Genomic DNA, 16,193 nt, shown 5'->3' with positions numbered 1-16,193 from the left:
GGTTACCCGCAACCGGGCAAGGGAAAACATGATACCATCTATTTATTCATCATAGGGGGTCTTTTAGCCCTGCTTTGTATGGTCCTCACCTAGGACCTGTTTGCCATGGGTGACCCTGCCAGGGGCATAAAACCCCAGACAACTTAGCTCCTCGGATCACTGGGACACACAAACCCATCCACCACGATAAGGTGATGGCTGAAATTACATTTGTTTCTATTCACAGTAAAGATAAATACACTTAGTCTACTTCCTAACCACTACCTCCTCAAATGACTTACTGAATATTGTTCAAGAAAAGAAATACAAAATGCATGGGAGATAATGTATCCTTGTTATGGTTTGTGCAGTTAAGCTGGAATCCGAAAAAGCACTTTTACCCAAATAGCAACTAGGTGTGGGTGTTATTTGTTTTCCTTTATATTGCTTTACACACTCTTGTTCCAGGTCCAATGGGGGGTATGGGTATGAACATGGGCATGGATGGGCAGTGGCACTACATGTAAGCCCAAACCACTGAGGCCAGCCTCAACAACAGGGTGAAGTAAGTACATTAGTGCATATTTTATCTCTTTACACAAAATATTCTGACAAGCGGTTGAAGGCCATCCATCATAAGGTTAAGAAGTACAGTACCATAAAAAGTACAAACCCTGATTCCAATTCGGTTACAACGTTGCGTAAAAGGTAAATATAACAGAATACAATGATGTCCTTTTCAACCTATATTTCATTGAATACACTACAAAGACATTTATACAGATAGATATTTTAATTTTCAAACGCAAAAACTTTTTTTTTTCTTTTCAAATATTTACTCATTTTGAATTTGATGCACATTTGAACACATTCCAAAAAAGCTGGGACGGAGGCGTGTTTACCACTGTGTTGCATCAACTTTCCTTTTAACAACTCTCAATGAGTGTTTGGGACCTGAGGACACTAATTGTTGAACCGTTGGAGGAGGAATTCCTTCCCATTCTTGCTTATGTGCAACTTCAGTTGCTCCGTTTTGTCATACTTTGCGTTTAATTTTGCTCTATACATTTTCAATGGGAGAAAGGTCTGGACTGCTGGCAGACAAGTCTCGTACTCTTTTACTATGAACCCAGCCTCTTGTAACACATGCGGAATGTGGTTTGGTGAAATAAGCAGGGAAATCACTAAAGAAGCCGTTGCTTGGATGGCAGCACATGTTTCTCCAAAACCGGTATGTACCTTTCAGCATTAATAGTGCCTTCACAGATGTGTAAGTTACCCATGCCATGGGCACTAACACACCCCCATACCATCACAGATGCTGTCTTTTGAACTTTGTGCTATAACAATCTGGATGGTCCTTTTCCTTTTTGGCCCAGAGGACACGACATCCATGATTTCTAAAATCAATTTGAAATGTAGACTCATCAGACCACAGCACACCTTTTCTGCTTTGCGTCAGTCCAGCTCAGATGAGCCCGTTCCCAGAGAAGCCGGAGGTGTTTCTGGGTGTTGTTGATGTCTGGCTTTCACTTTGTATCGCGGAGTTTAAACTTGCATTTGTAGATGTAACGACGAAATGTGTGAACTGACAATGTTTTTGTGAAATGTTTTTCAGCCCACGTGGCAAAATTCTTAACACAATGATGCTGGTTTTTAATGCTAAGAGATCGAAGGTCACGGGCATTATGTGTTGGTTTTTGGCCCGTGCCACTTACTTGCAGAGATTTCTTTCGATTCTCTATATGCTTTGATGATTTTATGGACCGTACATGATAAAATCCCTAAATTCCTTGCAATTGTACATCGAGAAACATTCTTAAACTGTTGGACTATTTGCTCACGCAGTTGTTGACAAAGTGGTGAACCTCACCCCATCCTTGCTTGTGAACAACTGCCTTGCGGTGATGCTCCTTTTATACCCAAACCTGACACTCACCTGTTTCAAATGAACCTGTTCACCTGTGGAATGTTCCAAACAGGTGTTTTTTGAGCATTCCTCAACTTTCCCAGTCTTTTGTTGCCCCTGGCCCAGCTTTTCTGGAACAAGAAAGCATTAACGTTCATCATTTTTAACATTAAATATCTTGTCTTTGTAGTGTATTCAATTGAAAAAAAGCCTGAAAAGGATTTGCAAATCATTGTATTCTATTTTTATTTACATTATATACAACATCCAAACTTCTTTGGAATGGGGTTTGTATTTGCCGCGTTGTTAGGATTCCCACATTGATTCTAGACAGGACATGTCCTGCTCCAATATTACTGGCTAGAGGACAAGCGGCACTGCACTATGGTTGGCTGTTGTATGCCTGTAGAACCCGCCATACTGCTTCCAGACACGAAAAGAAGTATCGCGACTTATGTGTGGCTGCGTTAATATATTTCCCATGAACCCTAACCCCCCCCCCCCCCCCCCCCCCCCCCTAATCCTAAACTTAACCCATCCTAAACCACCTTTTGCCCCAACCCTAGCCGCAAACCTAACAATAACAAACTTCTTTGTTTTTATGTTGTACAAATGTGATACAAGTTTGGGATTTTTAAGCTGCCGCTGTGGTTTCTTAGTATTATAATGGGAATTTATGGAGAATCAGAGTCGAACACAAAGAAGTTTCTAGAGAGGAGTGAGAACAGAATACAAAAGACAAAGCACTAATTGTAAACAAGATGAGAAAAGTAAATCATTATATAGATGTAGAACAATGAAACATTAGATATGAGTGTTGTATGGGGCAGTAGTGACAGGACAAGATAGGACAGGACAAGGACAGGAGAAGAAGCACGCAGGACAAGGGTCGTGAACCCGGCTGTGCAACTGAAGTGTAGTGGGAGTGACTATGTAAATGATAAAAGTCTATAGGACGAGAGTGTGAGTGACGGGATACCCAAGCAATTTGCATATTCATGAGTTATTTGTCGCAATAAGTGAGTGGCCCCAGACCCAGCGAAAAAGTGCCAGGGGTGTGTGCCTGTGGACACACGCAAGTGAATTGATACCTTTTCGCATGCACAATGACTGACAGAAGTGTCCTGTAAGTGCTGTGCCTGCACCGCGGTGGCTGAGGACCCCACCCAATCAATCGAGAGGCGGGATCGGGCCCAGGAGTTCATCTGAAAGCAGCCCAGCGGACGGGACACGTCCCACACCGAGGGACCAAGGGGGGTCCGCCGACCCCACCGACAACCGTCCACCTGGAGGAGGCTGCAGGGACCCAATGCCACCACCCCAGCCAACCCCCAACCTCCACCCCCACACCGCCCCAGGCACCCTGCCACCCCCGTCCACCCACAGGAGAGCAAGACGCTCCCCCCCCCCCCCCCCCCCCAACCTGCAGGGCCCATAATGCAGCCAGTCCCTGCTCAGCCCGAGGGTGGGACGGTGTCCCTTGTTTGTTGGAAAGGAGGGCGGATAGGGGCGACCGACAAGGGAACGATAAGGGCTGGGTGGACCCAGGGAGCAGCCACGGGGCATGAGAGGGGAGCCCCAACGCTAAGCAGTCATCCAGGCCGGGGGCCCGGCCTCAGGAGCACCGCCCTGACACTAGTGAGAATCCACCTTCCCCGCTGTTTCTATGATTGCCAGGTCCCCGACTGTAAGCCCCCCTTCCCCCCCGAATGGTGTGGTGCATTAAAATCTGGAGAGGCCAGTGAGCCGGGGGCGTCTGCCAGCCACTCCTGCCTAACAACCAAACCCCGCCACCCAAGACCCACCATACCCCAGAGATGGGTGTATGTGGTGAATTAAAAAACACATGGCAACGAGTGTGTGTGATGCTTTAAAATCCAGGGGTGCAGACAGGGCGAAGGGGCAGGGGACCCAGACCGGGAAACAGCACTGACGCGCTGAAACCTGGTCCGACACCCGCACCGTCCTGACCCCATACCACTCCGCCAGGATCCCCTGGATATGTATGTGTGCCCAGATGTGACTCATGAGAAAAATATATACAGTGAGCGATTAAGAGGCATGGCTCCTGCAGGTCGGGCCCATCAGGCAGGACAACCACAGACGAAGAGGGCCGCCCAACCCAGCCCTGCAGCATCAACACCAGGACCAACACGCCCACCCCACTCCACCCCGACACACACATTCCAGCCAGTACCGCACTAGGGTGCTCTGGAGTGTTGGTATTTTTTTTTTTTTTTTATTGCTGCTTCTAATAGTATTGAAGAACGTTTCCGCCTGTTATTTGGAATTCTTGGAACAGTTCATCAGTCGGCTACCGTGCCGCCCCAAAGATAACCCAAGTAATCATAACATGCAATTTTTAAATGGCCCTATTCAAAGCAACCTGGCTCTGTGTGGGAAAAGTACTGTATTTTCATGACCATAAGGCGTACTTAAAAGTCTTACATTTTCTCCAAAATGGACGGGGCGCCTTATAGTGCGGCGTGCCTTATGAGTTCCAAAATCTGTAAATGTTGTTGTGTGACTTTGATGAGCACTCCGCTTGACTGACTGGGAGCATTTCCTGCCGACACGATGCTTATATAGAGGAAAGCCGGACGTGACTGAGGACAGAATGCGGCCGTAAAGGGGGAAGGGTGCGTTCGACAGAGGAGGCTAAAGGCACGCCCCCAGTAGGTATATAGTTTCGGTATGTGCATCGGTTTGGCTAAGGACCCCTGACAATGGCACCTACGAAGAGACACGCTGACGAAGCACAGTTTAAACTGCAAGCTAACAGTTACGCGGAGGAACATGGGAATCGATCAGCCGCGAGAGAATTCAAGACGGAGGAAGCAGGAAAACGAGCTTCGCCAAGTCAAGAAGACGAAGCTGAGTTTCCGCGGAAACAAGGCGAGGTGGCCCGAGTTGGAACCAACTCGGGCAATGGATTCATGAGTAAAGAACAGCCGGGAGAAGCGTCTCAAGTCACCATAACTCGGCGCTTGCCATCATTCCGGGAGGCTTGACGAACCGCTGGGCGTTCAAAGTGAAGTTGTGAGCGGCGCGGGAGCCATGGATGACAGACGACGAACCCAGCTTTACTAAGACTAGGAGGCAGCGCCGGGCGAGTTACGCCACAATTTGGGAATGGCTTCTGGATGCTTGGGCTATCATGTCTGCTTGCACTGTTGTTCGAGCTTTCGTAAAAGCCGGCATCATTTCTGAGGAGACAACGAGACTGACTCAGACGAGTACGAAAGGGAACCTGGTGTGTTTGAACTTGCCCAGCTGTTCATTTCGGATGCAGAACATGAGGACTTTGATGGATTTGTGGATGAGGATGGATCAAAACAATAACGTGAGTACATTGTTAAATACTTCAATCAGTTTTGCTCCCGCTGCCTTTTTAAAAACATTGTTTTAGCGTGCATCCATGCTACCGTATGTTCTAAGCTAGCGTATGTTTTACCATGCCTGCGCCCAATAATACGGTGCGCCTTATGTATGTGTTAAATACAGAAAAAGAGCCCGTAACTGAGACTGCGCCTTTTAGTACGGTGCGCCTTATGGTCGTGAAAATACGGTAATTGACCCATTGTTAAATCACAAATTAACTGTGGCTCATGAATTTTCTGGAAGGCTGAGTTCATTTTCTCTGACCACACCCAAGCCTGACTACCTCCAGACCTGAGAAATCACTTAAACAGAACCTATCTGTAATCAAGTAATTGACATCTATCAATCTCGAAAAGGTTACGAAGCCATTTGTAAAGCTTCAGGACTCCAGCGAACAATGGTGAGAGCCATTATCCACAAATGGATAAAACGTGGAAAGTGTGGTGAAAAATGACCCCAAGAGCACAGCGACGACTCATCCAGGACATCGCAAAGGAACCTAGGACAACATCTAAAGACTTTTGGAAGAGTAGTCTCTGAACTGATGAGACGAAAGAGGAACTTTTTGGAATGTGTGTGTCTTGTTACATGTGCCGTTAATGGAACACAGCATTTCGGGGGGGGGGGGGGGGGGCAACAACATCATACCAACAGTCAAGCATGACTGTGGTAGGGTGATGGTCTGGGTTGCTCTGCCCATTCAGGACCTGGACGACTTGCTGTGATTGATGGAACCGTCAATTCTGCCCTTTACCGGAAATACCTTCCGGAAGGTTTCGGAGTTGCCTCTGTACTTGATTCCAATTGAAATGCTGCGGAAAGACCTTAATAAGGCTGTTCATGCTCGGAAAGCCTCCATTATTGCTGAATTAAAACAATTCCGCGAGGACGAGTGGGCCAAACTATCTCGCCAGAGACGTGAGAGACTCGTTGACAGTTATGCGCGTTATCTTTGTTTCATACATTGCTTAATGATCTTAAACATTAAAGTCGGGAAACTATGCAGAGAAAAATAAGAATTTGAGAAGGCGGCATATACTTTTTCAAAATACAACATGGGCGCACATGTTCAAGTTCTGTTTATAAATACAAACCCCTCTAAGCAAGACAACCCAAATGTTTATGCCTGTGGTGCTAAAAAAAAAAAAAAAAAAAAAGAGTTAAAATGTAATTAGTGCAGTATTGTAACCAACAGTGTTTCATTTCATATAAAATAATTTGCCACAACATTTTTTTTCGTGTGTGCAGGTTATACATTCGTATTTAGAACATTTACAAATTTAATAAGGTGCTCAACAAAAAAGTTTTTTTTTTTTTTTTTTTATAGATGAATCTTCTTAAATAGTTTGTTTTCATTGATTTACTGTCGGTAAAAAAAAAAAAGAGATCTACGTGCAGTGCATTTTCGTCGCATCGTTATTTAAGTATTGTTATTTTCCTAGATGTAAGTCCAAAATGAATGTTCACACTCTGCATAATGTTATTGTGGCTTACAGTAATATAACATTGTTTTCTTTGGGAATAAAACATCTTCCTCATGTTGGATGAACATTTGAGCTTACTACACTACTGTATTTTCATGGTAGTCCTTCGGGCGGTACTTGGAGAGCTAAACCTTTTTTTTTTTATTATCTAAAAACAAAAATGATGAGCTTTTTTAGATAAAAAATAATAATAATTTAAAAAAATATTATTTTTATCGAAAAAAAAATATTGTATCTTTTTTGTCTTAGAACAGTGGTCTAAAACCACTGATCTAAGACAATGCCAGTGTCGTGTTCATTTTATAGTAGTTTTTCAATATGACGTGTGTGTGTGTCCGCTAATAATTATGCTTCTTACAAATTGCATGTGTGAACATTGCATAAAATATAGAATTCTTTTTTTTTACAGGTGTTTTTTTTTAAAATATATATATATATAAGTCAAGGAAAGGTGATAACAATACAATTGTTACCTTAAAGTACCCTCGCCCCTTTGAAACACCAGGTTTAAAAAAAAAAAAAAAGAAAAAAAAAAGATCCTCGTGATTCTTAAATAATAAGCGGTGCGATTGCAACACATTCCTCCACTTCCGCGCCCTCCTTCCCTTTCTCCGTCTCCTTTTTTTGCTCTCCCTCCATCTTTTCTCATCCTGCGATCCGATGAAGAACCGGGCTGATGCCACCCCTGCCCCTCTCTTCCTCCTCCTTCGGCGCCTATCGAGCTTTATACTGCGCCTGCCACTTCTCAAATCAAGACATATTGCCTGCCGAAGGCATCCAAGCACAGAGAATTTTATTTAACAGCCACACTCCACTGCTCAATGAGCCACGCTGTAATGACACTTACCTTGATTAATAGAGCTCTTTATATGTAAATAGGATCTGCATTTGCTTCATTTTTCATCCAGTGGGCCAATTTTTTTTTTGCCAACACAGCTGCCTCATTCCTTGTCTGATCATCCCCCGAATATTGCTCATGAAGTTCAAACAGTATCGTGATGCTTTTTGTGGGGGGGGGGGGGGAAACAACAACAACAACAAAATGAAATAAAGCTCGACATGGCTTTGCGACCGGAATAAACACTGTACCGTATTCATCTGGCGGCGATTGAATCTAATGAATTCTTATTTAATTATGAGTGGGTAGCTACAGTGCAATTCAATGAAGCCTAGTGTATTTTCCTCCCCCCCCGATTTCATCTGCAGCGAGAGCATATGCTGACAGCGGCAGTAAATTTCCTCAGGACTGCAGAAACATTACACTTTTTCCCATGCACAATAAAGCCAGAGCCATAACGTTGAACCAGCATGGAATCCATCAGTGAGTCTGCATTGCTGCCTGCTCTTTAGAAAAGGAGGAGGGAAAATAGGAAATGATTTATTGCTTGGATGGAGGCCGAACAGAATGTGGATATTTCATCTCGACCTTTACCTAATTATATTGGACCCAATCTGAAAAAAGGAGACAAAAATGGGTTGAATAAGCGCATAAGCTGAAGTGTAAAAAAATGTGTAAACATTATTTTGACACATCATTAGCCTGGGGGGGGGGGGGTCTGAGAGAAGTTGTGCTAATTTATGACATGCAATTAAATCGTAATAATATCGTCTTACAATGCTTCATAAATATATGAATGGACAACCGCGTTGTTGGTGTATTTTCATTCACACCTTGGGGAAAAAAAAAAAAAAAAGTCATTTGAGAACAACCTTCAAGCCAAGAGCGAACTTGCTGTGAACTATAATTTTACTCCGACAATAAGCAAAAAAAAAAAAACACACACAAAAAAACGATATAAAACAAAATCATTTGCGTAACATTGGAAAAAATACAGAAGAAAAATGTTGAAACATCCATATATATATATATATATATATAAAGAAAAAAGATGGATCGAAAACTATATATATATATATACATATATATATAGATAAATATGCATCTTTCTTCTTTACCGGGCGTGCTGGCGCCTACACAGTCGCCAGCCAATCGCAGGGCACATACAAACAAACAACCGGCCATCTTGTTATTTCTTCCTCTAGCCAAGCACCACTTCTATGTCATTACAATGACTTTTGAAATATTGAAATCAAAGTTGATGATTGAAATGGATAACAAGCGCAAAAAATAAAAGCCCGTCAATTATAAGGCTTTTATTGATTTTTTTTTTTGGGGGGGGGGGGGGGGTTCAATTTTTCACATACCTCGTACTTGTATTTATCTAAATGATTAAGAATGATCAGGTGCGTTTGAAATTCTTTCCAGAAAGGGCGCCATATTTGCTGCGTTTTTATTTTGAGGGGCCATAAAAATCGATCATCCTGGAAGTGAAGACTTTTCCAAATGATATTTTGGATTATTTTTTTTTTTTCAATCTTCTATATCTTTGTCCTCATTTTTCGTTTTGTCTTGCGTCGATAAAAAAAAAAAACAACCAAAAAAAACAAATAGCCACAAAAAAATGGAAACAAACCACGGCGAATTCATTTTTCCGCAGTGTAAAAAAAAATAAAAAAAAATAAAATAAAATGTAACCGCATGCATAAGGGGTATTTGCACATATGCTGTTTTAATTGTGTGGCATTTTTCGATCGAAAACACAATGACATTTTGTGACCTCACACACGCACGCACACACCGACTGTATCTTTGTGTGTCCAGGCCTCCATGGTTGGCTCAGGGACCTTCTTCATTCAGCTTGTGGAGCTGGAGGCCGCCCGCCGCATATCCACGCGACCGCCTCATCTTTGTGTTGCGTCGAAAGGATCACGCGTGGGGAAAAGCGTCACCTGCTGTCGGGAACTTTTTTTTTGGGGGGGGGATATGCCGTTTGAAAAGAGACTTTAGTATGAACTTGAAGAAAGGGGGGGTGGGGGGGGGGCGTGTGGCTGCAACGCGAAAAAAAAAAAAGAAAAGACATTCCGAACAGCAGTCACACATGTTCCCCTTTTTCATTTTAAATTATTTATTTATTTTTGTACCACGGCGGACCACAGGGATCACACCTTTTCCTCCTTCTTTTTTTTTTTTTTTATTCCAGTCTGTCAAGCTTTACTCACCTGTCCAATTAACAATGTATAGACACACACACACACACACACACACACACATATTTCAAAAAATATGTATCATAATTTTAATTGTCGTGCTGTATACATTTGTGCTTCTTCTTTTTTTTTTTTTTTTAAATATGCTCTTGTGAGCCCAGCAAACATCGTCAACCTTGAGCCATGTCACCCCCCCCCCCAACCCCCCCACCCCCACTGATGTTGTTGCATTTTCTTTTCATGCTTTTCTCTGTGTGTGCGCAACCGGAAGGAATTTATAAAGGGTTCAATCTTTTTGGATTATGTTTTAATTGCTTTTCTGTCACCAAAAACACAGAGGGTGGGGTGGGTGTGTGTGGGGGGGGGGGGGGGGGGGGGGACAAAATCTGCACTAGAACCAAATGGAGACAAAATAAAGAAAACAGGACAAAGCGCGGTGTGTTGGTGTGAAGAAGGCCTTTGGGGAAGAGAGAAAAGGATGGAGAGGTCGTGTGTGGGCGCTGGGGGGGGCAAAATGAGTTGTCGGAGCAGGTCACGTGTGTGCAGCTTCGGTTCGATCGGAGACGGAATTGCAGTTGTCTGCTGTTATTGGATTGATAGTGACAGCCGTGATGGATGGGCCGACTCCCAAATTCAGGAAAAGAAGAAAGAAGGCTGCAGCTGCTTTGCACGACGCGTCTTTGTTTGGGAAGGCTGACGAGTGCGAGTGCGCGCGTGTGCGTGTGTGTGTGCGTGTGTGTGTGTGGGGGGGGGGGGTTTGTTCGTTTGAGTCAGTGTGTATTTCATTTTGTGGGTAAGGAAGGATCATGGCACGGTGTAAAGGGGAACAAACAAACAAAAAAGAATGCCCGAAATCGTGGTCGTCTTGTGATACTTTCTTTATAAAACAGATCATTCTTTTAGTTAGTGAGCAAGTTAGTTGTTGTTGTTGTTGTTGTTTTGTAACACTTTTTTTTTTGTATGAGCATGTTTCCCATAGCTCGTGTGGCGGCCCCGGGTTTCAGGGGGGGAAATATAAATAAATAAGCGCCTAAACTGCACAGAGGAGCTCATTTATCACTGTCAGACTGCAACGATCCTCAGGGGCTGGTATCGACGGAAGCGTCCGTCGAGGAGCCAACGCACGCCCCCCCCCCTATATATATACAGTAGCTGCCCCAAAATTATTTCAATCAAAAACAAATCCAACGAAATCAACACGAACACTTTTACGAGATTTCTTCGACAAAGAAACAAGAACAATTCTATTTAGTGCCTTGGCTATTGCAGCGTATTTGTATGATTATTATTGTTGTTAATAATAATAATAATAATAATATTGTAGTAGTAGCTGAAAGAAAAGTTCTTAGAATTGACTGATTAAAATGTTGTTGTTGTTTTTTTTTTTGAGGAAAAGATGGAGGATGACGTCAGTTTGCCGAAAATGACTTTTGAGTATTAGTAGTTGTTGGAGTCGAAATATTGACGACCGGTATTTATTTTCCACTTCTAGCAAGATGAATTGGAAGATAATAATTGCGTGCTGCATTTGCGGCTCCCGTGACTTTGATTTGTCATGTTGCTTTGATTATACATTTTACTGGATACGAAGGCCCAAACTGCATCACTGACCTCCCCCAAATAAAATAAAATAAAAAAAAAAAAATATATATATATATAAATAGACAACACCAACATATAATGTTCCAAATCTCCATAATAAGCCAATACAAAATGTCTGTGGCGCTTTTGTGTTTTTGAAAAAGCGAAACGCAGCGCGTGCAAATCTTTCCCGGTGTGCTCGAGCGCCAACAGGCCTAATCGGTTCGCTTGTGCAGACCGCCGGCCCGAGATAAATGCGTTGCGAAAGCTGCCGGAAACGCGCGCCCGTCCGCATGAAATCTAGGTCAGAACTGCAGCGAGCGGAATGCACAACGGCGCCGTCGCACCATTTTGCAAAAACTCCACTTTCGCCGGGATTTGGAATCGGAACGCAACCCCAGCAAGGCTGCGGCATACAGTCGGCTTCCATTCTTCCTTTATTACCAAGTGAAAGTAAGCAAAACAAAAAGAAGACACAAAATATACCCTGATATTATACATTACATTATAACATTAAATCGCGAACGTAATGGTATTTAGTGAGGGTACGATTGAAACTCATCACACTGTGATTATGAATAATAATTCTTGTCATCCCACGAGAATCAGTACAGCTGCACTGCTATCGCGTGGCGTCGCAATTATGGATACACTATATTTCGATGATTGGTAATGGGCCTGTCCTATTTCCTGGCTAATATTGAAAACAATTACAAAGTGAAGACAAAACGCTGCAATGGCAACATGGCGAAGGCCGACTGGGCAGGAACCACAATCAGAGAGGTGAAATGGTGCAGCTTTTCTTGCATTCAAACAGATGCAATCAACTCGTTTGAAAAAATAGGAATGAGGCCATTTTGCATGGGGAATTTTCGATGAACAAGATGGGGCAGTGGCAGCAAGACATTGGTGAAATAGATCCCAAAACATTTCTTCTGATTGACGGTAGTCAATAGAAACATAACTCACTCAAGGGGGGGGGGGAAAAATCACACATTATCCATCCATTTATTTTCTGAGCCGCTTCTCCTCACTCGGGTGGCGGGCGCGCCGGTGCCCATCCCAGCTGTCGTCGGGCAGGAGGCGGGGTACGCCCCGAACCGGTGGCCAGCCAATCGCAGGGCACACACAAACGAAACAACCGTTCGCACTCACATTCACGGGGGAGAACATGCAAAACTCCACACGGGCGGGGCCGGGATTTGAACCCCGGTCCTCAGACCTGCGAGGCAGACGCTCTAACCAGTCCAGCAATGTACACGTTATGTTCACAAAAAAAAAAAAAAAACGAAAATAGAAATACACTCATGCAAATATTGCTCTCCGGATGAAAATGTTTTGTTTTTTTTTTTGGGGGTGAACTCCACTTGGCCACAGCATGCAGATTTATCTTCTGCAAATTTCATGCTCGAGTGAAAATGCTTGTGAGGGGTTTCTCGCCCTCAATATTCACAACTGATGTGTGCTGGCACCAACTGCATGCATCAAGGGCTGTGCGTATCGCCATACTGTAACTGTACATGCACGTCGACTATGGATTGTTCAAATCTAATTTCACTCTCTGTAAAGTTTGTACGAGTGCATTTTAAAAGCGATAGGGCTGCAAGCAATGTACGGTAAAGGACACACACACACACACACACACGAATGCCTTGAGAAAACAACAAGAATACTACAACTAAATATAATATAATATATTAAGTAAATATATAGTACTTGCTGGGACATCATACAAGGGATCACAAGGTCGCGACATGGAAAAGTACACGTTATCTTATCTAAATAAAAACAGAATACAATGATTTGCAAATCCTATGCAACCAATATTCCGTTGAATACATTAAAAAGAGAAGATATTCAATCTTCAAACTGATCAAATGTATTGTTTCGATTTTCTGGAACTCGTCACTCATTTTTCAGATTTTGATGCCTGCAACACATTCCAAAAGATGCTGGGACAGTTTACCACTGTGTTACATCACCTGGACCGCAGGCAGGCCAGTCTAGGACTTGCACTCTTTTACTCTGAAGCCACGCTGTTGTCACACATGTAGAATGTGGCTTAGCATTGTATTGGTGAAATAAGCAGGGACATCCCTGAAAAATACATTGCTTGGATGGCAGCATATGTTGCTCCAAAACCTGTGTGTACTTTTCAGCGTTAATGGTGCCTTTACAGATGTTTACAGAAGTTACCCATGCCATGGGGACTAACACACCCCCATACCGTCACAGATGCTGTCTGAAGAACTATATGCTGATAAGAATGTGTCGCGATATGAAATCGTATCAGTTTGGTTGGACCCAAGAGCAGACCGAGGCGGAGGGAGTACCGTGTTTTCACGACCATAAGGCGCACTTCAAAGTCGTCAATTTTCTCCAAAATGGACGGGGCGCCTTATAGTAAACAGAAATAGACCCCGTAACTGAGACTGCGCCTTTTAATACGATGTGCCTTATGGTCGTGATGCAAATGGTTTATTTGTCTGTAGCTTAGAGTTCGGGTGTCCGAGGCATGATCATGGTCCGTACAAACAAGGACGCTGCAGGAAGCGGGAACGTGAGGTGGTAGAAGAGTTTGACGACGTGGTTGGAGCGGCACGGGAGGAGCGCCGGAGGAGGACAGAAACACAATTGGGTGAGTACATGTGCGAGTCGTCAGATAATCACTTGAATACAAAACTTGGAAATACGAGAATCGGCCTGTGTACCACAATAAAGTGTCAATACTCTGGCAACGGACTCTTGCACCTGGCAGGCTGATATGCAGGCAATGGTGAGTGCTGATTGATGACAGATGCGTGGCCAAGGTGGTGCTGATTGCTGGGGAGAGAGGGGAAAAAAAAAAGAGAGAGAGAGAGAGAGAGAGAGAGAGAGAGAGAGAGAGAGAGAGAGAGAGAGAGAGAGAGAGAGGCACAAAGCACCACCCAAGCTCCAAAAAGGGAACTGCATGATAGAGATCATGACAGTCACCCGCTCCATCTGGCCATTGGATTGGGGGTGGCGGCCGGAAGACAGACTGGCTGCTGCGCCCTCTGCCTTGCAAAACCTCTTCCAAACCTGGGAGGAGAACAAAGGACCTCGGAAGGCCATGAAGTCTGAATACGTGGAGGACCAGAAGGTTAGCGGTTTCAAAAGCATCGGGGAACTTGGGAAGAGGTACATAATGGACACACTTGGAGAATCTATCTATGATGGTAAGCATGATGGTGTTACCTTCAGAGGGGTGCAGGCTGGTAACTAAGTCCAGGGAAATGTGGGACAAAGGGCGGTTCGGAATGGGTAAGGGGCGCAGCAGACCAGCTGGGGGTTGATGCAAGGCTTTACTTCGGGCACAGATGGAGCAGGCTAGGATGAACTCTCGGGTGCCCTTAGCCAGACTGGGCCACCAGAAGTGTTGCTGGATGAACTGAATGGTACGGGTGATTCTGGGATGACAAGTGAGCTTGGAATTGTGGGTCCCCTGAAGGACGTCAGAGCGTGCGGAATCGGGCACGAAACGCTGGTTAAGAGGTCCGGTCTTGGGATCCGGGTGGGTCATCTGAGCCTCTTTAACCACTTGTTCGAGCTTCCACCTGGCCGCCCCCACAAAGCAGGAAGAAGGAAGGATGGGCTCTGGTTCCACCGGGCTGGAGGGGGCATCAGGCTTGCCGTTCCGGGAACCAGGGCGGAAAGAGAGGCTAAAGTTGAACCTACTCAGAAACAATGCCCAACGCGCTTGGCGGAACGGAGATAAGCGGGATTTCTGGGGTCAGTCCATAAAATAAAGGGAGAAAAGGTCCCCTCCAGTCAGTGCCTCCACTCCTCTGGGGCCCAGACAATGGCTAGTAACTCACGATTCCCAATGTCATAATTCCGCTTGGATGTAGAAAGGCGACGGGAGAAAAAGGCATAGGGGTGAGGTTTTTGGGAAAACGGGGCCTGCTGGGAGAGGACGGCTCTCGCTCCCGTGTCAGAGGCGTCAACTTCCACCGCAAACTGGAGGGAAGTGTCGGGGTGTCTCAGGATGGCGGCACTGGTAAATACTCCCTTAAGGTGTTCGAATTCCTGCGATGTGGCTGGGGTCCAATGGAATGGGGTGCTGGTGGATGTGAGACTGGTGAGAGGAATGACAACCTTGCTGTAGTCACGGATGAATCAACGGTAGAAGTTGAAGAAATGTAGCGCTTTGCGGGTGGAGGGAGTGGGCCAGTTGACGACTGCTTGGATCTTGGCCGGTTGTAACTGTCCCTAGGCAATAATGTATCCTAACAAGTGTATGGAGGAGAGATGGAATTCACATTTCTCAGGTTTCACGAAAAGGTGGTTTTCAAGAAGGCGCTGAAGGATTTGCTGACGATGTTCTTCGGGGGAACGGGAGAAGATGAGGATGTCGTCTAAATATACGAAGACGAACCGGTTGAGCATGTCACGGAGGACGTCATTGATGAAGGTTTGAAAAACTGCGGTGTCGTTGGTTAATCCAAAAGGCATGACCAGGTATTCAAAGTGTCCGAGAGGGGTGTTGAAGGGGGTTTTCCATTCGTCTAATGCGGATGAGATGATACGCGTTGCGCAGGTCCATTTTTGTGAATATTTGGCCGTCGCAGAGGGGTTCGAAGCGGGGTAGTGGAGCTTTGTTTTTGACAGTAATGTCGTTGAGAAACTTGGAAGTCGATACAGCGGTGGAGAGAAGAACTCCACGTGAAGAAAAAGAAGAACCCTGCCCCCACGGGGGAAGAGGAGGGTCGGATGAGTCCGGAGACAAGAGCCGCCGGCTTCTCTGGCCGCCGGCTTCTCTGGGCCCGAGCTCATCTAACATGGACTGATGC

At 44.8% G+C, this 16,193-nt stretch overlaps 1 protein-coding gene across 1 annotated transcript in view; it reads left to right on the top strand.

Moving 5' to 3' along the window:
- The window catches only part of meis2b (Meis homeobox 2b), a 39,210-nt gene extending 29,446 nt beyond the window's left edge, over positions 1–9,764 (top strand). The window contains exons 12-13 of the mRNA XM_061704148.1: positions 448–544; positions 9,416–9,764. Of these exons, the coding sequence (XP_061560132.1) occupies positions 448–506 (59 nt within the window). The 3' untranslated portion in view covers positions 507–544; positions 9,416–9,764. The remainder of the gene's footprint in view (positions 1–447; positions 545–9,415) is intronic.
- Positions 9,765–16,193: the final 6,429 nt, after the last annotated feature.

This window comes from Phycodurus eques, chromosome 18 (genome assembly GCF_024500275.1).
Source record: "Phycodurus eques isolate BA_2022a chromosome 18, UOR_Pequ_1.1, whole genome shotgun sequence".
In the NCBI taxonomy this organism is placed as follows: Eukaryota; Metazoa; Chordata; class Actinopteri; order Syngnathiformes; family Syngnathidae; genus Phycodurus; species Phycodurus eques.
The sequence above is the reverse complement of the archived record's forward strand: the minus strand, read 5'-3'. Positions and strand labels throughout refer to the sequence as shown.